The sequence below is a fragment of the Alosa sapidissima genome, chromosome 3 (assembly GCF_018492685.1).
Source record: "Alosa sapidissima isolate fAloSap1 chromosome 3, fAloSap1.pri, whole genome shotgun sequence".
NCBI lineage: Eukaryota > Metazoa > Chordata > Actinopteri > Clupeiformes > Clupeidae > Alosa > Alosa sapidissima.
This window is the reverse complement of record NC_055959.1, coordinates 26,639,998-26,664,175: the sequence shown is the minus strand read 5'-3', so window position 1 is coordinate 26,664,175 and position 24,178 is coordinate 26,639,998. Positions and strand designations below refer to the sequence as shown.

Genomic DNA, 24,178 nt, shown 5'->3' with positions numbered 1-24,178 from the left:
TCGCTGGCACCGTGTGAGGCTTTGGGACGCTGGTGGGGGCCAGGGGGGCGGCGTGGCCCTCGGGCGGCTCCAGAGTTGCGCAGGGGAGCCGGTGGGTGGTGGGGGTGCGGAGGTGCTGGGTAGATATGGGAGCTGGAGCTGAACTGAAGAGCTTAGGAGCTTTGAATGCTTTATCACCATAAGGATTCAGACTGGCAGCCTGCAAGGACATTGTGTGTGTGTGTGTGTGTGTGTGTGTGAGAGAGAGAGAGTGTGTTAGAGAGAGGGAGGGCCTGACCATCCATCTGTTGGAGATATTTATGGGCTTGTGTGTGTGTGTGTGTATACGTGCATGAGCTTGCGCGTGAGCACCATTTCTCCACCCACCCATGTGCATGGTCAGTACACTTGCATTGCATTTGAAATTGTATCCCTTTGCTAACTTGCAGTTGTGAGCATAAAGTGTGTGTGTGTGTGTGTGTGTGCATGTGGTGTGCGCATTGCACTGGTGTGTGTGTGTGTGTGTGTGTGTGTGCACGCACATGTGTGCCTGTGTTTGTTTATACTGCTGAGGCTAGCGCTCGATGTAACATGAGGAGTCTAGCCGAGCCTAATTGATCACACTGGTGCTGCGTGCAAGGGCAGCCTGTGAGCGCATGCACCAGCCCTATGAGCCAGACAGAGAGGGAGAAAGGGAACAGCAGAGATGGAGAGAGGGAGAGAGGGAACAGCAGAGATGGAGAGAGGGAACAGCAGAGATGGAGAGAGGGAGAGAGGGAACAGCAGAGATGGAGAGAGGGAACAGCAGAGATGGAGAGAGGGAGAGAGGGAACAGCAGAGATGGAGAGAGGGAGAGAGGGAACAGCAGAGATGGAGAGAGGGAACAGCAGAGATGGAGAGAGGGAACAGCAGAGATGGAGAGAGGGAACAGCAGAGATGGAGAGAGGGAACAGCAGAGATGGAGAGAGGGAACAGCAGAGATGGAGAGAGGGAACAGCAGAGATGGAGAGAGGGAGAGAGGGAACAGCAGAGATGGAGAGAGGGAGAGAGGGAACAGCAGAGATTGAGAGAGGGAGAGAGGGAACAGCAGAGATGGGGAATGGAGTGACACAGAGGGACAGACAGACGGACCGAGAGCCAAATACATTGAACAGTAAAGATGGAGGGAGGAATAGAGGGAAGTATAATGGAGAGGAATGAAGAGGGGTGGGGGGAGGGGGGGGGGGGAGCGGAGACTATGGACTATAAGGAGGGGGGGGGGGTGGAGCGGAGACTATGGACTATAAGGGGGGGGGGGATTATGGGGGCAGGCAACAGAAGCAGACTGGCTGGACAGAGACGATGGAGAAGGTGAAGAAGCAGAGAGGGAGAGAGTGAGAGAGATGCAGCAGCTCTGATGCTTGTTGTGATTTCCACCTTTCCCTGTCTGGGTCCTCCAGCTCTTCCTTCTGCACTCGTTCTTCATTGTTGCACCTCCCTTCCTCCCTTCATCCCTCCCTCCGTCCGTCAGTCCTTTCTACCCATTCTGTTTTTTCCCCTTATATTCACACTTTTCCTCCTGCATGTGATATTATATTGCACATCTAAATAGTCAACAGTCACCCTCTGTGTGTGTGTGTGTGTGTGTGTGTCACTCTCACAGTCTCTCAGCCCACACTTTATTTTCTTTGGCTATTTTTTAATCTCTCTCTCTGTCTCCTCACTCACTCACTCACTCACTCACTCACTCACTCACTCACTCACTCACTCACTCACTCACTCACTCACTCACTCACACACACACACACACACACACACACAAACACACACAATATGGTAAGAAGCCCAGTGAAATATGGCTGACATTGACACATGTATTTTTATCTACTTGCAAATATTTCATAATTTCCCAACATAATAGGCTACTAATAGGTATGCATAATCGGTCAGCTGAACTGCCTTACAGCTTAATATTCTTGTCATATCATAAGAATGTTTAGTGTATATGCTCCATTGGATGTTGCATTGCACAGTTGTGAATGCTCCAAGTTTGCTTTTAGGATGGAACTTCAGATCAGATAATGGGTTGGACGACATTTTGCTTTGTTAATTATTAGTGGTTTGAGTTAGGGTTTGGTTGAATTAAAGCATTGGGTGTGTTCAGGTTTTTTGTTTGTTGTGATTTCTGGGCCCAGTCTCTTTCTCACACACACACACACACACACACACATACACACACACACTGACTCTTACTTTCCCAAGTTTCTCTGTGTCTCCATGTCCACAAGCCAGAAGCGTTTCATGGATTAGCGGTCATTACTGCACTTTTGGTATGGTGTAATTAGAGCAACTCTGTTTACTGCATGTGTGTGTGTGTGTGTGTGTGTCTGTGTTTGCACTGTGTGTCTATGTGTTTTAATCGCTGTTCTTCCACCATAATCAATGGTGTTGCTTCCCTCAGGACACAGACATGTACACACGCACACACACGCACACACACACACACACACACACACACACACACACACACACACACACACACACACACACACACTCACACCTTAGCCACACTCAGAGCCAACCACTCGGCTCCATCCAATCCCCTCTGATAATTAACCAACTTCATTACACTGCCAGCTATCGGGGTGAGCTCAAGCCAAGCCAATGTTGGCGCTTCATTTGCTGTGTGTGTGTGTATGTGTGTCAGTACATAGATAGAGCAAGCTCAATTCTGCAGTATCATCGGCAGGTGTCCACACACTCTCAAAGTCAGACACCTGTGTATGTATTCCACCGCTTGTTAACCCCCTGTGTGTATCTATAGGAGAGGGAAAGACGTTCCGTATCAGTGTTTACATCTGTATATGTTGTAGGTCTATACCTAAAGCACGCCATCTTTCAAGTTTCACCGCAGGCTCCCAGCGTCCAGGGATCCTCCCATTGACCGTTCCCTTCGCGTTTAGCTCCTCCTCCTAGGGTCTATCCAGGGTGTGTGTGTGTGTGTGTGGTGATGTTGCTACGGTGCCAAGCACTTCCTCCTCTTTGCAGGAAGTGCGGGGAGCCTTGGGGGGGCCGTGGCTGGCTGGTGGGTGGTGCTGTGTATTTGATGTTCCCCCTTTCAAGTCGCGCCTGAAAGAGAATTTAAATCCTGAGCTGTGGAAAACGCTCCCAGTTTCTCTTGTTTATTTATTTTATTTTTAAATAGATTCATTAAATCTTTTTTTTTACTACTCTTTCGCTCCCTTGCTCTCTCCCGCTCTCTCCTGCTGTGGAATGTGGCAGCAGCAGTAATGAACTCCTGAAGGGCCTGTAGCTGCTGCCAGCCCTCTCCTCCCACAATTCAACTCAATGCAGCGACATATGAACACACACACACGCGCACACACACACACACACACACACACACACACACACACACACACAATCTTTCTTCCTCTCCTCTTTCTTCTCTCTCTCTTCCTCTTGGGGGCAGCCGTGGCCTACTGGTTAGCGCTTCGGACTTGGAACCGGAGGGTTGCCGGTTCGAACCCCAACCAGTAGGAAGCGGCTGAAGTGCCCTTGTGCAAGGCACCTAACCCCTCACTGCTCCCCGAGCGCCGCTGTTGTTGCAGGCAGCTCACTGCGTCGGGATTAGTGTGTGCTTCACCTCACTGTGTGTTCACTGTGTGCTGAGTGTGTTTCACTAATTCACGGATTGGGATAAATGCAGAGACCAAATTTCCCTCACGGGATCAAAAGAGTATATATACTTACTTATACTTATACTCAATACCCATGCCCACTCTCTGCGTCTTTCTCCGACTCCTTTCCTCCCTCCGTGTGTCCTCTGGTAGTGAGTGGAATAGTTGGGCCAGTGTAAGTTCATGTCTTGGCCTTGGCTCTGTAGGATATTTACACTCCGGTAATATGTTGAGAAGCAAGTTAATGTTCCAGTCGGTATCAGATGAAGAGTTTGATGCATGTATTAATGTGAAGTCCTTGCTCTGGAGCGTGATTGGAAAGCAGATGCTAGTTTGGTGTGTGTGTGTGTGTGTTTGTTTGTGGTTCTGCGGTGGTCTGACTGGACTGGAATGGAAAGGACTGGGTCAAGGATATTGTGGAAAGGCATCTAATGAATGTAAATTCTGGCCGCCGCACACACGCACGCATACACTTTTTTTCTTTCATAAATGTTTGGCTTCATTAGCGTGATTGCACATGCTTGGCAACTGACTGCTTTGATCTCAAACACACACACGTTCTCGTTTACACACACACATTGAGGAAATGTTACAAGGTGTAAAACAGCTGGCTTCTCCTTAGCCGTCAAAGGTCCTCTGGAAATGCGAACCCGCCTCATCACTAAGCGTGTGTGTGTATGTGTGAGCGAGACCGAGGAGAGGAATTCGTTGTCAATATTTATTCCCTCCATGTCAAGGGCATCATCACCTATTAGCTATTTTCTTCTGGTGCTGTCTTTGCCTGTAAGTCAGTTCAAGGTGTGCATGTGCAGTGTGCGTGTGTGTGTTTGTGTGTGTGTGTAGTGCGGTGATGGATGGCTTGTCTGAGGATGTCTCAGACAGGAGAAAGAGATTCGATTAGCGGGCCGAGCCCTCACTCTTTGTTTTGATGCGTTTTCCTCTTTGTGCCGTAATCGCTTTTTGTCACAAAGAAAGGACACACACACCACACACACACACACACACACACACACACACACACAATAAAAAAAACTGACAAGGATGGAGGAAGATGGTGGAAAAGTCATGTTTTTCAGCAAAGATTTAGTTTTGACTGGAGAGTGTTTTTGGGACACTGTTTGTGTGTGTGCGTACGTGTCTCTTCACATTGACTAGGCTTGAAAGAACTCTGCTTGAGTTTGGTGTAGGCTGTTATTACGTTTCCATAAAGTCTTGTTGATTTGGTCAACAATGACAAGGCAAGATAAAAATGTAGACTTTAAAATGAGAAAGCTTATAAGCAAAATCAGGAGAACGCACACACACACAACCACTCTCTCTCTCCTCTCTCTCTCTCTCTCTCTCTTCTTTCTTTCTTTCTTTCTTTCTTTCTTTCTCTCTCTTTCTCTCTCTCTCTCTCTCTCTCTCTCTCTCTCTCTCTCTCTCTCTCTCTCTCTCTCTCTCTCTCACACTGTCTCACACTCACATACACTGTCACATACACTCACACACACTTAATTGTCAGGAAGGCACAGTGATTTAAATTGCAAATCAGCGTTGGCTTGCTCCTCAACTTTTTTTTGTTGATTAATATTTTATTGTTTTGACGAAGTGGAAATGCCACCAGTATTTCTCATCAGAAACAAACGGCTGGGAGTGTGTGTGTGTGTGTGTGTGTGTGGGGGGGGGGGGGGGTCTGATCTGAGCCCGTCCTCAGACATGACTCTGGGCTTTAATTAAGATGTGTGGTGTCTACAGAAACGACAAGCTCGGAGACCTGCCCCCCTCTCTGTGCTCTCTCTATTACTTTCCCTTTTTACTTCTATTTGCTTTGCTCTGCTCTGCTTTTGCTTTGCTTTGCTTTGCTTTGGTCTGCTTTTTTTCCCTCATGCTTTTAAAGTTCAGTCCAGGTGTTCTGCTGTGGGTACTGGTGTAGAACTACATCATAACTTTGTTATGGTGCACTGTTTTTTTTCTTCTTCCTGGCTGTCTTTTTCTTTCTCTCTTCTGTTCTCATCACACCTCCCTCATTTCCTCCCTCCCCAGTCCCCCCCCCCCCCCCCCTCTCTCTCTCTCTCTCTCTCTCTCTCTCTCTCTCTCTCTCTCTCTCTCTCTCTCTCTCTCTCTCTCTCTCTCTCTCTCTCCTACTCCCACTCCTACCTCTGAGGCTGACGCAGGCCGTGATCTTCCCTTTCAATCAGTCGCTAATTAGAAGAGAAAAAATGCATATCTCTCACTGTAGTGAGGGGAAAACCTCAGAGAAAGCTACACAGGTCAAACAAAAAGGGGGTTGAGCGAGACGCACAAGGACAGACGAGCGGACGCCGTGGAGAGAGGGCTCTTTTAAGTGGGACACGTGTAGGTTGCCCCGAAGAAGTGTGGGCAGCACATCCACGTTATTAGCTGTCAGATGTGGACAGCGGTTTCCGCCGGCGGACCCACGACAGTGTGGCGCAGCGCACAGGGTTAAAAGACCAGAAGAGCCCGACACAAACGAGAGCGGCATTGCACGCACGCATGCCTGAACGCCTGACCACATCGAGGCCTCGGCCCTGCACCGCGCGCGCTGATTAGACATTCAGAGAGGATGAAAAGAAATAAACGAGTAGAGAGAGACGTAACCTCGGTTCTCTCCGCGCCCCTCCAACACGGCTGACTAGTCTGGGGGGTGGGGGGGGGGGGTGGGGGTTGTTCCTGCTAAAGAGTGTGTCAGAGGCACCGTTTAAATATTTACTCCGCATTCCTGGAGTGCTTGCCATACGCTGGTGTGCTCCAGGGGCAGATTTGGACTCTGTGTTTGGCTGCTGTTTAGCGGGAGGGTGACTGACCTTGTCTAGATGATGGAATGTCAAAGATAAAATAAAGAAATGCGGTTTTGTGGTTCTGTGGTTTTCTTTTTCTCCATCTTTTTCACTCATTCACTCCATCACCAACCTACACACACACACACACACACACACACTCTGTCTCTGTCAGTCTCTCTCCCTCACCCCCTCTCATGTCTTTGTTCTGTGGTCGGGAGTGTTGAGATCTGAGCGTGTGGTATAGAGAAGCCTGTCTGAAGAAAATGTGTGTGATGCGGGTGTGTGTGTGTGTGTTTAGGACTGTGCTGCCTCTGCTCCTCACAGGGTTCACTCGGGTCATCCGATTTCCATTCTCATCGCTGCAATCTGACACCCGTACGTTTTTGGCCCTCTGTCAGAAATCCTGGTGTTTAAATCGGTCGAGTGAGTGCGCTCCCGTAGCCCCATGCCTCCCTGATTCTAGACTAATAGCCTACTTAACATAATACAGTCTTAGAGAGAAGCGTTGCTCTTCCTCCACTGTGCTAGTCCTTCATCCTCTCTGCCTCCCTCCACGTCTCTCTCTCTCTCTCTCTCTCTCTGTCTGTCTTGCGTTTGCATTCTACAGAAGGACATTTATTCTTGTTTTTAGCGCCTGTCCAGTGCTGGCAGGTTGAAGGGCGAAATGTTTGTGTGTGAAGACAGAATGAAAGCCTGATGTTCCCTTTGCACACACACACACACACACACATGTACGCACACACACACACAAACACACACACACACGAACACACATGCGAATACACAAGCGAACACACACACACACACACACACACACATGCACGCACATACTCACACACACTCACTCACTCACACACACACGCACGCACTCACACTCACTCTTGTTGTAGGCGTATAGCCCTGAGGTTGGCATTGGGCCCCTTCAGACATTGGGGAAACAGCACAATGAATAAAATATAGATTGCTGCTCATTAAGGCCAAGTGTTCTTTGAGAGGAAATTAACACAGACTTGTGCTTCGTGCTGTGCTGGCCTATTTATATTTGAATAAAGCCCAATTTGGCCAGCTGCCTAATTATAATTCTCTCTCTCTGTCTCTCTCTCTCTCTCTCTCACACCTCCTTCTTGATATGTATTCAGCCTGTGTAAATGAGTACAGAAAAGCCAATAACAAACATGTAAACACATGCTTCTACTTGTACTAACTGATATTCTCTCTCTCTCTCTCCCCCCATTCCTCTGAACCCCCTCTTTCTTTCTATTTCAGGTTGAAGGGCCTGTGTGTGAGGACAGCGCGGGCTCCTTGACCACCGCGGCGTACCCCCACACCACCCCTGCACCCCCCCCACCCCACCCCCATATCTTCTGGGAGTGCTTTCAGTCCGGCGTGCTGGAGAAAGGGGCCAGCCTCTGGAGCACAGCAGTGGCGGAGGCTGTGTGTGTGTGTGTGAGAGAGAGAGCGTGTGTGGCTGCTTAGAAAGTGTGTGTGTGTGTGAGAGAGAGAGCGTGTGTGGCTGCTTAGAAAGTGTGTGTGTGTGTGTGAAAGAGGAAAATAGTCTGTGTGTGTGAAAGTGGAAAATAGTGTGTGTGTGTGTGTGTTGAAGACTGGGAGAGAGGGGGTGAGTGTGTGGTTGTGTGAGGACTTCTTCCTGTGTGTGTGTGAGTGTGTGTGTGCCTGCCTGTGTGTGTGCGTGCGTGCGTGTGTGCGTGCGTGGGTAGAGAGGCAGAGGGTGTGTGTGTGGGGATAGGGTCCTCTGCAAGCCGGTGCTGTGGCCCCCTGCTCCCCCCCCATCTTCAAAGCTGGCGATGTCCAGGGTTCCGAGTCCGCCACCGCCGGCTGAGATGTCCAGCGGCCCTGTGGCCGAAAGCTGGTGTTACACTCAGGTCAGTGTGTGTGTGTGTGTGTGTGTGTGTGTGTGTGTGTGTGTGTGTGTGTTTGCTTGTTGATATTTGGGTGCCTTTGACACTACCCAACAATTAGTGGGTTACTAATGGCAGACCTACCTGTCAAAAAACCCAAAGAACTTGACTGCTGTAATAGGGAACCTATGGTGGCATTATACAACATACTTATTAATTTGGCTAATCAGTGCCAAAGATTGTATTCACCTCTGGAATCATTTGAATCCCTTTTTGTTGGAAATCTGATTGGTGGATTCAAGTGTGAGTGTGTATGTGTGTGTGCGCCTGTGTGTTTATGTAGGCATGTGTGTTACTGTGTGCATCGGCCAGCAGAGACTGTTTTGTTTGTGTATTGAGTGTTGTTTTTATTATCGCATGATCACAAACAAACATACATGCTCATACATTCAATGATATGTCATCAGTGTAGTTTATGCCTTCAGTAATATGTTGTATTGTTTGATGTGTGTGTGTGTGTGTGTGTGTGTTTTATAAATTGGTGTGTAGGTCCCATTTGCACACAGCTAGTCACTGTTGATGGACGTCCTGCTCCAGTCCTATTGATGTTTTTTTTTTTTTTTTTTTCTCTCTTTCTACCTCTCCTTCTGTTATCCTCTCTATCCCTCCACCCCTGGACTCTTTTGTTCTGGTGATATCATCGCTTTGTTGTCGCTTTTGTCATCCTCTCCCATGGCCCTCTGTTTGTTGTCAGAGTTTATTAAGATGAAAGGCCGTTTTGATGTCCGCTTTTTCATGTCCGGCCACCACTTAGGTGTATCGAGCACGTATGCACATGAACAGACGTGCACACACACACACTCTCGCACACACACTCTCGCGCACACACACTCTCGCGCACACACACTCTCGCGCACACACACTCTCGCACACACACACTCTCGCACACACACTCTCGCGCACACACACACTCTCGCGCACACACACACTCTCGCGCACACACACACTCTCGCGCACACACACACTCACTCGCACTCACACGCACACTCACACACACACTCACGCACACTCACACTCACACTAACAGAAGATGCCTTACATATCTGTCTTTGCTCTGGTCCAGATCAAAGTGGTGAAGTTCTCCTACATGTGGACCATCAACAACTTCAGCTTCTGTCGAGAGGAGATGGGCGAGGTCATCAAAAGCTCCACCTTTTCCTCAGGAGCCAATGACAAACTGAAATGGTAGGTGTGGGCGGAGACGGATGCATATCTCAAGACTCCTCTAACATTTGCATATGACTGGTTTTGTTCATGAGTGTCAGGAGGTATGTTTGCGTAGAGCTGAATTAAAGTCTACTGAAGCGACTGGTATGATATGCATATCTATCCTAAGTATCTCTTCCTTCCCCTCCTCCCTCTCTTGATCTCATCAGGTGTTTGCGAGTGAACCCCAAAGGCCTGGACGAGGAGAGCAAAGACTATCTGTCACTGTACCTGCTCCTGGTCAGCTGTCCCAAGAGTGAGGTCCGCGCCAAGTTCAAGTTCTCCATCCTCAACGCCAAGGGAGAGGAGACCAAAGCCATGGGTGAGAACCCCCCCCGCTGTCCAGCCTCTTAATGAGGCGTCTGCCAGTGAAGCGCGGCTGCACCGATCCATACCTGGATATTGATGCAGAACCTGGTGCAGCTTGTGGTGTGTGTGTGTGTGTGTGTGTGTGTGTGTGTGTGTGTGTCTGTGTGTGGGTTGTGTGTAGTGTGTGTGTGTGTGTGTTTGTGTGTGCTCGCTTGTGTAGCAGCTTGTCTGTAGAGGGAGATAGACTGTTAATGTGTTCCTCATCTCATTTGGGTGGAGTGCTGTGTGATAAACACACACACACCATGTGTCTATGGAAATCATATGTGCACAGGAGTGGAGTTTATTTAAGTGAAGTTGTGGAGCTTCTCGCCTTTGCCTCTTTCAGGACCATTCGGTGTGTGTCCAAGTATGTGTGTGTGCGCGTGTCTCGTCTTGCCGAGGCATGTCTAATCACAGGTGGAGTTCATCATTTTCTTCCCATCTTTAATTTGGCCAAGCGCAGGGCCGTTCTCATTCTGAGTTTTAATTAGGGGCTGAGCGAGCACTGCTATTTTTCGGGAAGCCTGTCTCTTTTGATGAATCTCAGATGGACGTGCCTCACGCTCCACGCCTGCTCTTAATTGGGTTACGGCGAGGCAGAACGCGCGCGGAGATTGAATTAGCAGTGTCCAGATGTAGCCATTTGCTTGGTGATCGGCTTCCCACACGCATAGGTTTTTCTCATATCTCATAGAGGGGATGTGTATGTTTGTGTGTGCGTGCAAGAGTGAAGTCAGCCTACACCATTGTTTACAGAACCTTGTTGTGTTGATCTTTGTTTTAGATCTTTTTTCTCAATGCAGATTTATCAACGGACTCTACCTTTATCTTTTCTCCCTTGCGTGCGCACACACACACACACACACACACACACACACACCAGTTAAATCTTATTGGTGAGAAAATGAACAGTTAATGCACCAGGGTGGTGTGGTGAGACTGTAATGAATTAAGAAAAGGTGCTAATCGAACAGTTTGTATCACTACTTGCCACCTTTTCTTTTCCTCTTCTCCTCTTCCTCTTTTCCTCTCCTCTCTCCTCCTCTTCCTCTTCCTATTTTCCTCTCCTCTCTCCTCTTGTTGTGATGCTTTGCTCTTTGGTCTCCTCTCGTCTCTGTCACCAGTCACCAGTTCCGTCAGCTTATAAAACGCCTTAGCGTGTCTCTTTGTCACTTTAGTCGCGGCCAGAGGAAAGCCATCTCTGTTGTATGAATATGCCAACGCTGCCCATCCAAATATGGTCCACTTGCGCGCACACACACACACACACACACACACATGGACACTCATAGGCAGACATACTCAAACACTCTCACACATTTGCACTCCCATACCACACATGGATACATTTTAGACTCCCACAAACACCTCACACTCACTCACTCACTCACTCACTCACTTACTTGTGTCATTGGACATGTATGTATACTCACTATCGGAACGTCACATATTACCAAGTGTCACGTATGTCCAACCTTTTACGTGTATGTGTCACTTAATATTCATTTCTGTACAAACCAAGACGGCGGATTCCTAAAGAAACGCAAGCACCCACACCATAAGTTTATCTAAATTAGCTATGTACCAAAAATTAAATTTTATCGTGACCCGAAGAGCTGTAAACAGTGTTGTAAGGCTGCGTGCACAAATCTGCTTGAAGCTCCAGTGGAATTTTGAATTGCTGACGAGAATTCTCGGGCTAACCGTTGATGTGCCGTGAGAAAGGTTGGGAATAAGCACCCACAAGCCCAGCACTAACCTCCGAGCGTGGTAAACAAAATCGGATATTTCAGGCAGTAAAAGCCCCGGTAAGAACCAAACTAGATTTTGTTCAAATCTACACACCTATGGCTACTGAAAAATGTCAGGTTCATTTAGCAAATGTTATTTTGAAGTATTAAAAAACATTGTTTTACAATTTTCGAACAAAATGGTTGGTAATTAGCACGTTTACAATACACATCACAATCCCTCTTACTTACACACTCACATCACACGCACAATCAACAAACTAATTCTAAAAAAATCAAAGAAAAATCTGAGAGAGTACGTGTGCGCGTGTGACACTTTGAACGACCCTCATGTCTCATTTTCTCGTTTTCTCCGTTTTGGCCATCTAATGACTCAGTGGGGTTGCATGGTGTTATCTGCAGAGGAGTTTACAGACGTGTCACCAACCATCCCGGCTCCCACCTCCCCAACTACCCAGCCACCCACCTCCTCATACCCCATCTCCCCACCTCCCACCCCCCACACACCCTCCAGCTCCCAGGGGAGAGCGGAGCCCTGGCGAGCCCCCAGCGCGCCCCCCTGCAGGAGAAAATGAGCCTGTTGTTGGCAATATTTTCAGCGACTAGAGTAGGGGGAGGGGGGGTCTCAAGTCTGCGAAAGAAAATATGGCAGGCAAAATTGCTCTATCGGTTCTGGATCATTTAGAATCCAATTTAATCTGGGCGTCCTCGGGGGGGGGGTGTGTGTGTGGTGTCGAGGGGTGTATGTGTAGGGGAGAGGAACGGGGGAAGGGGCTGAGATGGGGGGGGGGGGGGGGGGGGGGGGGGGGGGGGGTTGGTTAGAAGGAGGAGGGCTGGGTGAAATAAAAACAAAGTAAAGCCCTTTAATTAAGAGTAGCGGTCGGCTGAGCTGGGCCAGTGGAGCAGACTTGGCTTATTGACGTGTCTGCTCTGCCAAAGCTATGCACTTACGCACGCACACACACACACACACACACACACAGAGGGGGGGGGGGGGGGGGGCAGAGAGTCCCTCACACACACACACACACACACACACACACAACTGAGATGACTGTGAGCACACATGGAACTAGCTGCTGGGGACGGACATGTCGATTAATGCAGGGAGGGATGGAAGGATGAATGAAGCGCTGAATGGAGAGAGAGAGATGAAGGAGAAATGGAGTACATGAACACATGAATAGATAGATGGATGAATTGGGTAGGCACAGAGGGGTGAATGTGGGAAACAATGGAGCTCTACAGGCCTCGGGAATGGGACATGATTGGATCTGGAGAGAGAGAGAGAGAGAGAGAGGAGAGTGAATAGATGGATGAATGGATCAGTAAGGGTGTGTGACAGGACTGGATAAAGGCAAGACTCACAGGAGCATTACATGGAGGTGGTGCAGGTGGGGTTATGTAGTCGCTAGTGGGTAATCCATCAGCTCCACAGCTAAATGGACGCCTGTACAGCAGAGCTTCCATGGACCGCCACCCATTTCTCACCTCATAGACTCCACATTAGGCAGAATTTATGGCCGTGTGTGTGTGTGTGTGTGTGTAGGCGATGGTTGCGTGGCACCGGGAGTAGCATGAGGATGCGGCAGCGGCCCGGCAGGCACATCAGGGACGCGGCGACGGCCGTGGCGGTAATTCTTCCCCCCCCTGGCTTTAATAGAGCAGCGGGCAGGCGGCGTGCTGCTTGTGTACCGGGCGGTGGGGTGCCGCGAGCGAGGCGGATCCTGATGGATTGAGCGCCGGTGTCTCTGGACACCCATCAGGTGCTGCTTTTTTAAAGTGGAGCTGCTGCTTCCCATCCAAATGAGTGAATGGTTCATCAGCCAAGTCCACGGACGCTTGCCCTAGCCAAACGCATCGGCCTTCACGCCATGGACCCCCTGTTGGCCTTATCTGTTCCGCAGTCTTGTCTTTCTCCTTTGCTCTTTTTCTATCCTCCGTTTCCTCTGTATCTCTTTCTATCTCTCCCTCCCTGTATCTCATTCTGTCAGTCTTGCCCTTGAGCTCTTTCCCTAGTTAGTCCGTGTAGACTGAGGGTATGTGTGTGTGTGTGTGTGTTTGTGCGTGTGTGCGCGTGTGTGCGTTGTTTTGGCCAGGGAGAGAGCACTGCGCTTCGCTGTGGGGCAGAGGGCCCTGACCACGGGGGTAGAGGAGGCCCAGGTGGCCGTCCTCTGAGGCCAGCCAGCGCTGCTACAGGCCAGCTGCCCTCTGCCCAGTCAGGGCCCCAGGGTGCCTGGCTGCAAGCCTCCTGGCACACAGCTAAGGTGTCGGACTGCTGGTAGGGTTGTGTGTGTGTGTGTCTGTGTCTGTGCCTGTGCCTGTGTCTGTGTGTGTGTGTCTCTGTGTCTCTGTGTCTCTGTGTCTCTGTGTGTGTCTGTGTCTGTGTCTGCACCTGCACCTGCATCTGTGTGGACATGTAGACTAGTTGTGTATCGAGTGTTCACATGTGTGTCTGTGTCTGTTGGCAGAGGCGTGTGTGTGTGTGTGTGTGTGTACGCTTGATGCTGGTCTGATGAACAGGAGTGACTAACTGCTCAGGTGAATACCTGCTCAGCTGTGAAGTGCTGCCATGGCAGCCACGGCCGCAGGGAAAGGAGCCAGCCCTGCAGGGGGCACTGTTCAGCCCGTGTTCCACTCCTGCTCAGCCGCCTCTCTGCATCAGAGCCGATGAGAGACCTCCCCAGTTACCCATCAGGAGCCCCCAACCCCCTTCCTCCCTGACCGCATTAGGATGGCTGGCTAGGCTCGCGGAGTGGAGACGTGTGTGTGTGTGTGTGTGTGTGTGTGTGTGTGTGTGTGTGTGTGTGTGTGTGTGTGTGTGTGTGCGCGTGTGTTTAAATCGGGGGTGGCGAGGCGGCGGAGGAGTTGACAGCGAGATGAACAAATGTTATTGGACAGAGCTTTACTGTATTAGGCGCTATTGACAGATGGAGAAAGAATGTCAATAGGCATGTTTGTGCTGACGCTTCATTATAGAGTGCTCTTGAGCTGGGATTAGGTTCTCTTTATTGAAGACATGAAGTTAAGCAAGTGTGTGTGTGTGTGTGTGTGTGTGTGTGTGTGTGTGTGAGTGGAATGGGCACAGATTGCCTAGTAAATCATGAAATTTGAGGGGAGATTTTTTGTTATGGTTATAATTTGCTTATTTTTAGTCATCAGGAAACACAGGAGGCAGAAAACAGTGAGGCGCAGACACACTCTTACCTAGACACACAGAGACTAGGGATGTAACGGTATGAAAATTTAACCTCACAGTTATAGTGACCAAAATTATCACTGTTTTCGGTATCATCACGGTATTTCTAAAAGTGTGTTCAATATGTTCAGAAAGCACTGATAGGCCTACACAAGCTGAAATAGTTTAAAAAAGTGTCCTGTTCACTTTTTTCTTCATGTTTGGCTATGTGCTTATTATAGCTCAACTTACCCTACCATAACTTGGAGTTTGCTATTTCTGTTATTTGGATGCAATGAGTGAGACCAAAGTAAGCGTTTAAAGTAAAACTTTAGGCTACTGTATTCTCCTGATAACTTGAGAATGGATTTAATGTGGACACGAACATAAAAAGACGCAGAGTGGCTACATGATACAGTGCACATTTTGTGGTGAAAAAGTTCCGCCTTTTAAAATCAGGTGTAGCCTAATCCGAATCGTAGTTAAAACCATCAATTAGAGAACAGAATCAGTAGGGTACCAGTTTTGTTCCATTGTACCAGGCCTACTGTATGTCAAAAGCAAGGAAGGATGAAGCTGGGAAGGATTAAACACACGGTTTCCACACCGCGGTAATCAACAGTGATAATCATGATGTTTAAAATGAAAACGGTAATTATTATCGTCAACATTTTTATCGTGGTTTACCATTATACCGGTAATCGTTACATCCCTAACAGAGACACACACACACTCTTACCTAGACACACAGAGACACACACACACTCGTATACACAGAGGGAGATGCACACACGCACACACACTTAATTTTGGGGAAGGTGAGAGATGGTGGGATAAGTGTATAGGCCCTAGTGACCTAGGCTTTTGATATTGTAGCCAGCACTGTGTGTGTGTGTGTGTGTGTGTGTGTGTGTGTGTGTGTGTGTGTGTGTGTGTGTGTGTGTGTGTCTCTATCCTTGTACCAGTGTGTGAGACTCCAGGGCAGTGACGTGGGCTGAAATATGCATGCTGTGGCTCCTGATACATTCATCTTACCACACACACACACACACACACACACACACACACACACACACACACATCCCTCTCTCTCTCTCTCTCTCTCTCTCTCTCTCTCCCCCTCCCTCTCTCTATCTGTCTGTCTCTCCCCCCAGATAAGACACACTCAAACTGCAACAGCCAGTGCCAATCTTTCCCTTATACACACACTCTCTCACTCTCCTTCTCTTAAACACAAACACACACACACACACACACACACACACACATAGAGAGAGAGACAGATTATTTATCTCTTATCACCTCTTCTGCTCCCAGTGCCTCCTGCCATTGAGGTCAGGTGTGTGTGTGTGTGAGAGAGAGAGAGAGAATCTGAGGGATGTTGTATTGGGGTTTCTCTGCAAGTTTAGCTTTGACCCTCCGTGGTCCCCAGCACCCAGCGGTCTGGAGTGAAAGTCTGCTGAAGCGGCTCCTCGGCTGACCCCTGCTGCTCCGATGACGGGGGCGGTTTCAACACGTCTAAAGTAAATGGAGCTACACACACACACACACACACACACACACACCGTCTGCACCCTCACACGATGGATGCTGCAGCCTGTGTGTGTGTGTGTAGCTCCATTTTTCTGGTGCTTTCCCTGCTATGCTGGTGGAAGCGTGACATTTCAGTATGAGGTGTGAAGAAGTGAATGACACTTTGCTCACTGCACTGTGAAGAGTGGTAATGCTTTTTTAATGGCGGCAGGTTATGTCTAATTTGGCAAAAGGTTTTTTCTCCCTTCAACGTGCCTTTGTTTTTGTTCCAAGTCGACGCCTCAAACTTGTTGTTGCTCAGATAGATTTTGGCTTTCTTGGCAGTTCCTTGTCATGCCATTTGTCAATTTATTTTGGGCTTTGCTGATTCTGCTATTTACATATTAAGGCTGGTGAGCTCATCTGATCTTTTAAGGGGTTTTATGTGATGGCATGCTGAATGGTGACCTTTCTCATTGCTTCTTGTTGCACAGTGAGTGTTTTTTGACGTGGAGCTGGCCTTTGACCAGTCAGTGATGTGATCACTAGATGCTCGTGATCACTGAAGAGTGAAGAAAATATGACAAGAAAGGCTTGAAATCCGGTAGTAATTACCCTGTTATTAATGTGGAATTTAAACCCTACATCAAAGTGATCGAAAAAAGCAATTAAAGCGATACTATGCAACAATTTGTCATTTCTGGAGGTGTTTTTTGAGTGTTTTTGGTATGGTCAAAATAATTGTAATGGTGGTATGCCATGGTCATGTAAAGGACATTAACATCCTCACTACTAGCCATCTGGGCTTTGCAGTGTGCACCTTTGTTGTTCTGCAAAAACAACGCCAGTTAGCATGTTAGAAAGCTTTTGTCAGTGACAGCTGGGCTTTTGATGGCGTTGGGCGGTTTTTGTGTGCTTTTTAGGTAACACATCTACACACACATACACATACCTCACACACACACAGAAGTGCATATGTACGCATATTTTACATACACAACACCACACACATGTGAATGCAAAAATCTCTCTCTGTCTGTGTGTGTGTGTGTGTGTGTGTCTCCTCACCATTGCCTTGCCCTTATCCAGCAGTCCCCTGCCTCCCCCTACACAAAGCCCCAGTCAGTGACTGCGTGTGCCAGGGCCTGACACTAGCACATGCTTGGGTGGCTGGATGTAAGAAAAAAAGCGAGCAAACGCATTGCGTATGCAGGACTGAGCAGACCGATGTGCAAATGTGTTAAGCAACAGATGAGACGCCTGTGCCCACCCACTACGGATATACTTCAGAGGAAACGCACACGAATAGACACAGGGTTACCTGTGCGTTTAGATTTTCATAAATTAACTGGATTATCCAGATTAACTACAATAGGAAGAGGAGTAGGGAGATGCCCTAAGACAGAGAGAGGCTGCAAGACATAACAGTGGACAAGAGAAGCTGTCACAGCACACACACACACACACTAAACTGAATCTTAGGTAGAGAGCGAGACAGAGAAAAAAGGAAATGGAATCAACTTTCAAGCCCTGAGCTCAACATTTGCTGGGTTTGATTGTCTCCCCCCGACAGATTGTACATGTTCGTCTTCATGAGCGAGAGCTTCTCTTGTTCCCTCCGCCTGAGCGAGGTCAGAGAAGGAGTGAGAGGGTTGGAGGGAGGGCATATACAGCCAGCGGTATGGACGAGAGATGCAGGAGAAAGAGTGAGAGGGTTGGAGGGAGGGCATATACAGCCAGCGGTATGGACGAGATATGCAGGAGAAAGAGGAAAACAGATGTGCCCAGTGGAATGAGGAGAGGCTCTTCTTTTTTCCATCCGCCTCTGTCAGCGTAGAGAAGAGAAGAAAAGAGAAACACCCTTAAGACTATTTGGATTTGTGTCACTCTCTGAGACGTGTGTGTGTGTGTGTGTGTGTGTGTGTGGTCTCGTGAGACAGGATTAAACAGAAGCACCCCCACTTCTCACCTCCCCTTGCTCTTAGTCCCATCTCCCTAAACCAACTCACACCCACGTGCATACACACATGTGCAGACACACACACACACTCACACGTGTGTTCAGCCAAGACCAGGATTTGAATGCATCTGAATAACTCCAGCAATTTGCATGCTCCCTCGACTGCACCACAGGGTAAGACCAGCTGCCCATCATGCCTGTGGAGACCACACCCAAAGGCCCATGCCTCCCCCCTCTCCTCTCCGGTCCAGACTCCAGAGGCGTGGTGCTGGGGCTACAGGGGTAGAGGCCCTGCCCGCTGTCATGCGGGGCGTTCTGCCCGAGACTGGGGTTCAGTCAGCAGGGCTCTGAATTGGACTGATTGGCTGTCTCTTCTCTGAACTCTCCTGAACTGGCACTGTGTGTGTGTGTGTGTGTGTGTGTGTGTGTGTGTGTGTGTGTGTGTGTGTGTGTGTGTGTGTGTGTGTGTGTGAGCGAGAGTGTGTGTGAGCGAGAGTGTGTGTGTGTGTGTGTGTGGGCATATAGGTTGAGGAGAGGTGCCCAAAGAGGCCCTTTTAAAATGCACATGTCTCATTCTCTTGCTGTTGTGGATCCCTTCGTCACACAGTCTCTTCTGTGTGTAAGCTTCTGCACACTGTGGTGGGAATTGTAGATGAAATGTTGACCTGGTTTGCCTCTCTCTTTTTCCTCCCTGTGTGTGTGTGTGTGTGCGTGCGCGCGCATGTGTATGTCTACAGAGAGCCAGAGGGCTTACCGCTTCGTGCAGGGCAAGGACTGGGGCTTCAAGAAGTTTATAAGGCGGGACTTCCTGCTGGACGAGGCCAACGGATTGCTCCCAGATGACAAGCTCACCCTGTTTTGTGAGGTAAGCAAAAATGTGACATATCCACCGCATCTAGAATCTGATTGGCTCTCAGGGCTCGATTCACATTAGAGCTGCACATAAGCCGCCTCACAGTGTGTGTCAGCAGCAGCATCACCCCACGTCATTGGCCGCAGAGTTAAGTAACCCGTTACGTCATTGGCCATCAGACGGAGCGATGTCGATTCGACTTTCACAGCACACATGCGCGCTTGCTGAGGGTGACTCACCTCGTTGGACCTCACTTGACGCCTCCGAGCGTCGGCGGCTCACCTTACACTGCTCTTAAGCCCCCTGCCGACCTACACACACACACACACACACACACACTCGCGCGCTCACTCCTGGAGTGTGTGCTCTGCCTGCGTGGGGTATGCTAATGGCCCCGGCGCTCCAATCCTCTGGCGCGCCCATGAATGTTTAAAGCGTGCAGCTGCGGCCGTCACTGCTGAACAATCCTAATGAGCCGTATGTGCGGGGAGCGAGAGCGGACCCAAGTCCTGCGCCTCTTAAAAACAGGAGGGCTGAAGGGAGAGACCGAGGGGGGGGGGGGGCGGCTAGTCTGTTTAAACTGTTTCCAAATCTAGGTCTGTTGATGCAGAGGCGGTCTGATGTCCTCAGCTCATCCTGAGTGGTGTGTGTGTGTGTGTTTGGAAAAATATGTGTGTTCTGGGAAAGATGCAGAAATGTGTGTGTTAGTGTGTATATATGTTTGTGGGGGTGTGTGCACACAGATAGGTGTGTGTTTTTTTTTTTTTTATCTTATCTTAGCGACTGGTGTAGCCCAGTGAGACTGCATTGCCAATCCTGGCAGCATTAGTCTCTGGTTGATCCCCAAACAGCAGTAGGAAATCATGCTGTCTGTATGTAACCTGAAAACACAACTCTCAAGGCAGAATGGTGTGTGTGTGTGTGTGTGTGTGTGTGTGTGTGTGTGTGTGTGTGTGTGTGTGTGTGTGTGTGTGTGTGTGTTGGCTCCTCAGCTCTGCAGATGGTGTTCGTTTGCCTCTGAGAGGGATTGAGGAGGAGGAGGAGATGTAGAATGAGGGAGACAAAGAGGGATACAGAGAGAGGGAGATACAGAGAGAGAGGAGAGAAAAAGTGGGGAGTGACGTCTCCCTAAGCTCTCTACCTCTGCCTCATTCTTTTCCTCTCCTCCCTCGCTCACTCAGAAGTGGCTCAGCACCAGCACCCTCCCCCCCCTCCCCCCACTTCTCTCCCCCTCCCTCCACTTCTCTCCTCCTCCTCCCTCCTCCTCTCTCCCCCCCTCCCCCCACTTCTCTCCCCCTCCCTCCCTCCTCCTCCTCTCTCTTTCCCATTCTCCCATTTTTGTTTTTCCATTTGTCATCGCTCTCTTGCGTCGTGTTCTCTCTCTCTCTCTCTCTCTCTTCCCCTTCGCTCCGCTCTGTTTTTGTTTTCTATTTGTCATCTATCTTCCTTTCACTCTTCATCTCTCTCTCTCTCTCTCTCTCTCTCTCTCTCTCTCTCTCTCTCCCCCTTTCTCTCTCTCCATCGCTCCCCCTCCCCCTGTCATAACCGTAGACACCTGCAGGTATATAATGAGCAGATAGCTCCCATTAAAGGTGTTTCATTCTGTGTCATTACTGGAGGAGTGAAGGAGAAAGGAAAGTGTGTGTGTGTGTGTGTGTGGAGGGGGTTTACAGTTCCTCTCTTGTTGTTACCCTATGGGGAAGTATAAGGCTCATAACAGAATATTGGTGTGAATTCTGTCAAGGGATTTTTTTCCAAGCTTTTCTCTGTGGCCCGTGTGCGTGTTCCTGCCTCTTTCTCTCTGTCCTTCCTTCATGCCCTGTCCCGCCTTTCTCCAAGGTTGTTCTTTTGTTACGTCTCTAGATCACCTACTACAGACTTACCCACACACCACATACACACATCCCACACACACACACAGGTGTGTGCACACACTGGTATACAAAGAGAGACACTGATGTTATACGCTTGTAGACAGAGACACAGGTAGGCACAGGCCCACTCACAGACACACACAGAGACACACACAGGTATACACACACACACAGACACACACAGGTATACACACACACAGACACACACAGGTATACACACACACACACACACACACACACACAGGTATATACACACACACCCACACAGGTATACACACACACCCACACAGGTATACACACACACACACACACACACACACACACACACACACACACACACACACATACACTGATGTTATATGCTTGTATATACACATACAGGCAGACAGACACACGCGCACACACGCACGCACACACGCACACACATTGGCTGGCTGGCTGGCTGGTTAGCTGGCTGGCTGTGCGCTGTGAGCTCTTAGCTGGGTGACAGCACCCATCCTTCACCCAGCACAGCCATATGTCACTCTGCTGTCTCAGAGATCCTCCACAGCTGCACCAGCTGCTGCCAACACTCCCCAGGAGAGAGAGGGAGAGATGGAGAAAGAGGAGTGGGGCGAGGAGGATCAGAGAAGAATAGGAGATGAAGAAAGGAGAATGGGACGTGAGTGATGGAGAAAAAGCTAGAGAGGAGAGCGAAAGAGAGCGAGAGAGTAACATGGTGAGGTGTGAACAACGACAGTGACTTCCTGGAAAGAAGGAGTGAAAAAGTGAGTGTCGGGTGGAGTAGACGTAGCAGGGTTTGGAGGGCGTGTGCTGTGTCGGTGTTGAACATCAGTGGGACCCCCTGCATCTCAGGTGGACACCAGGAGCGGGAGCTGAGCAGGAAGACTGTAGGCCTTTTCACACTGCCAAAATCGCCGAGATTTTATGTACCAGAATCGCGGAACGACTGTCCCTTTCACATAGACCGAGGCTGAACGGCGGGACAAAGTGTCTCGCCAAATATACTACCAAGCCCCCTAGACATTTTGCCGAGATAACTGCTAACAGTGCGCCTATTGTTAAACACCTGAAAAATATTAAGCTGCTGTTTTCTTTTCATGACGAGCACTAAGCTTGATTGATTTATGACTGAATGGAACTTAGCATTTTGAAAGGAAAACGCCACCCAAAGGTCAGTAGTAATATATGTCCTTACCTTAACTTTCACGAGTTGAGTCATACCTCTGCCAGTGTCGGTACATGCACTCAAACGCTCTGGTGCGCGGTGCGAATGTGTTAGCATGTTGCTGTGCTAGCGGGCTCAGACGTAGCCATAGAGGGAGGAACATAGTAGTAATCAAACACATCCACGTTTTCCCTACTTAAATACAGTTGCACGAGTAGTTGATAAAAATGTGTAAGGTCACACAACATGAAACGTGGCGATTTTCCAAGCGAATAAACAGGAGAACTACAATGTGTGGCGCAATAGCACTTGGGAGTACTTCAACGTTAGCGTAGTAATATTAATTAACACCTAATTGTAGATCCTATCCTAGCCCGCTAGCATAGCAACATGCTAACACATTCGCGCCGCGCGCCAGAGCGTTTGAGTGCACGTACCAACACGGGAGAGGTATGACTCAACTCGTGAAAGTTAAGGTAAGAACATATATTACTACTGACTTTGGGTGGCGTGTTCCTTTAAGCGCCAGAACTGCTTATCACGTCGTGTGACAAAGTTTACACCAATCATCATCTTCTAATGTATCCTTATGTTGAGATGTCCATTCTCTTTGCCCTAGGCTATCATTTGTGCGCGAAGCATGTTTCAACTAAGACAGTTGCCTACACAAGCTATTTTTATTGTTGTAATATTTAATGATTTCATGAATGAAGCGTTGAAAAATTGTATGCACAGTGCGTACAGGATTACGGCTGGCGGCGCCACTGACCAAGGCCACAGTAGCCTGTGAACCTCTGATTTTCAAATCACGGCCAACGCAGAGGGCAAGTCTTCTCTTCTATTTCCCTTCCAAATGACTTTTTATTGTCTGAAGACATCGATCGCAAGAATCTAACATTCTAAGCAACAGCAAAGCAACTTCACTTGCATTGTAGGGTACTACAAATGCAAGCTAACCAAAGTGCAGTCGGTTCTCCCGCCATGGTTTTGGAAATCACACACCTGCTGCATCTGAAGGCCCACGCAAGGCCTATGACTATCACTCTACACGCCCCCTATTGCACGTCACATTTTAATTTGCTAGCTGATCCTGCCTCCTGGATCCCCAAAATGCCGCATCATGTGAACAGATCAGCAGGCCGGTAAATTTTCACCTCGTTTTCAGACACACGTTGCGGCAAAAAGACGTCTCCTCTTCCCGCAAATTTAGCGTAATCTCTGTGTGAAAAGGCCTTGTGTGTGTGTGCGCGTGTGTGTGTGTGCGGGCGTGTGCGTGCTCAAACACATTCTTGTTTGTGGGTTTGAGAGTACAAGGTCATGATTTCAAGACTACATATTATTGAAAAGAGACGCAAAAAGCCTTAGGGCGAGTCCTCTTGCTGTGCTTATAGTTGCTGCTTTTAACCTGACCAAAGTTACTTTTCCTCTGCCTTGCAAAGCCTCCTGGGAGTTGTCGTTGAAATGGATCTCCTCTTTTTTGGCTTTTTATGCCTTTTAATGAGATGGGACAGTGGAGAATGACAGGAAGCAAGTGGGAGAGAGAGTCTGGGTGGGATCCGGAAAGGACGACGGGGCGGGAATCAAACCCGGGTCGCCGGCGTACGGTGCAGGTTCCCCAGCCAGTCACGCCATGGCCGCGGCCAAAATGGATCTCCTCTTTAACCGACTCCACACGTTATACTTGTTGCCTCCAAATCTGCTCATTTATCTTGCTTTTTTGTCTATTTTCTCGTGGGTTCATTGGAACAAGTAAAAAAGCTTTTGTTTTGCCGTTTTGCTTCATCTCTGAGCAGGTGAAAGGAGCCTTGTAGTCTCAAAGCTATCAGCTTCTCTTTGTGATCATGCCGTCAAAGCAGCCAACACATTTTAAGATTGTGTGCAAACCACAGCTGAATGCTAGTCTAGAGACAGAGTGTAAGATAGAGAGGGAGAAGAGGGTGTAGTGTGTAATTTAGTGGGATAACTGCTGTTCCAGCTGACTGACT

The 24,178-nt window shown here is 48.9% G+C and overlaps 1 protein-coding gene and 1 long non-coding RNA gene across 2 annotated transcripts in view; both read left to right on the top strand.

Annotated features, from left to right (window-relative positions):
• Positions 1-7,976, top strand: part of LOC121704579 — a 37,842-nt gene extending 29,866 nt beyond the window's left edge. Inside the window, exon 3 of the long non-coding RNA XR_006030593.1 lies at positions 7,688-7,976. This is a non-coding gene — a long non-coding RNA (uncharacterized LOC121704579). The remainder of the gene's footprint in view (positions 1-7,687) is intronic.
• Positions 7,977-8,038: 62 nt separating this feature from the next.
• LOC121704565 (speckle type BTB/POZ protein) overlaps positions 8,039-24,178 on the top strand; it is a 31,386-nt gene continuing 15,246 nt past the window's right edge. Inside the window, exons 1-4 of the mRNA XM_042084892.1 lie at positions 8,039-8,304; positions 9,404-9,525; positions 9,717-9,868; positions 19,036-19,163. Coding sequence (XP_041940826.1) covers positions 8,227-8,304; positions 9,404-9,525; positions 9,717-9,868; positions 19,036-19,163 — 480 coding nt within the window. The 5' untranslated portion in view covers positions 8,039-8,226. The remainder of the gene's footprint in view (positions 8,305-9,403; positions 9,526-9,716; positions 9,869-19,035; positions 19,164-24,178) is intronic.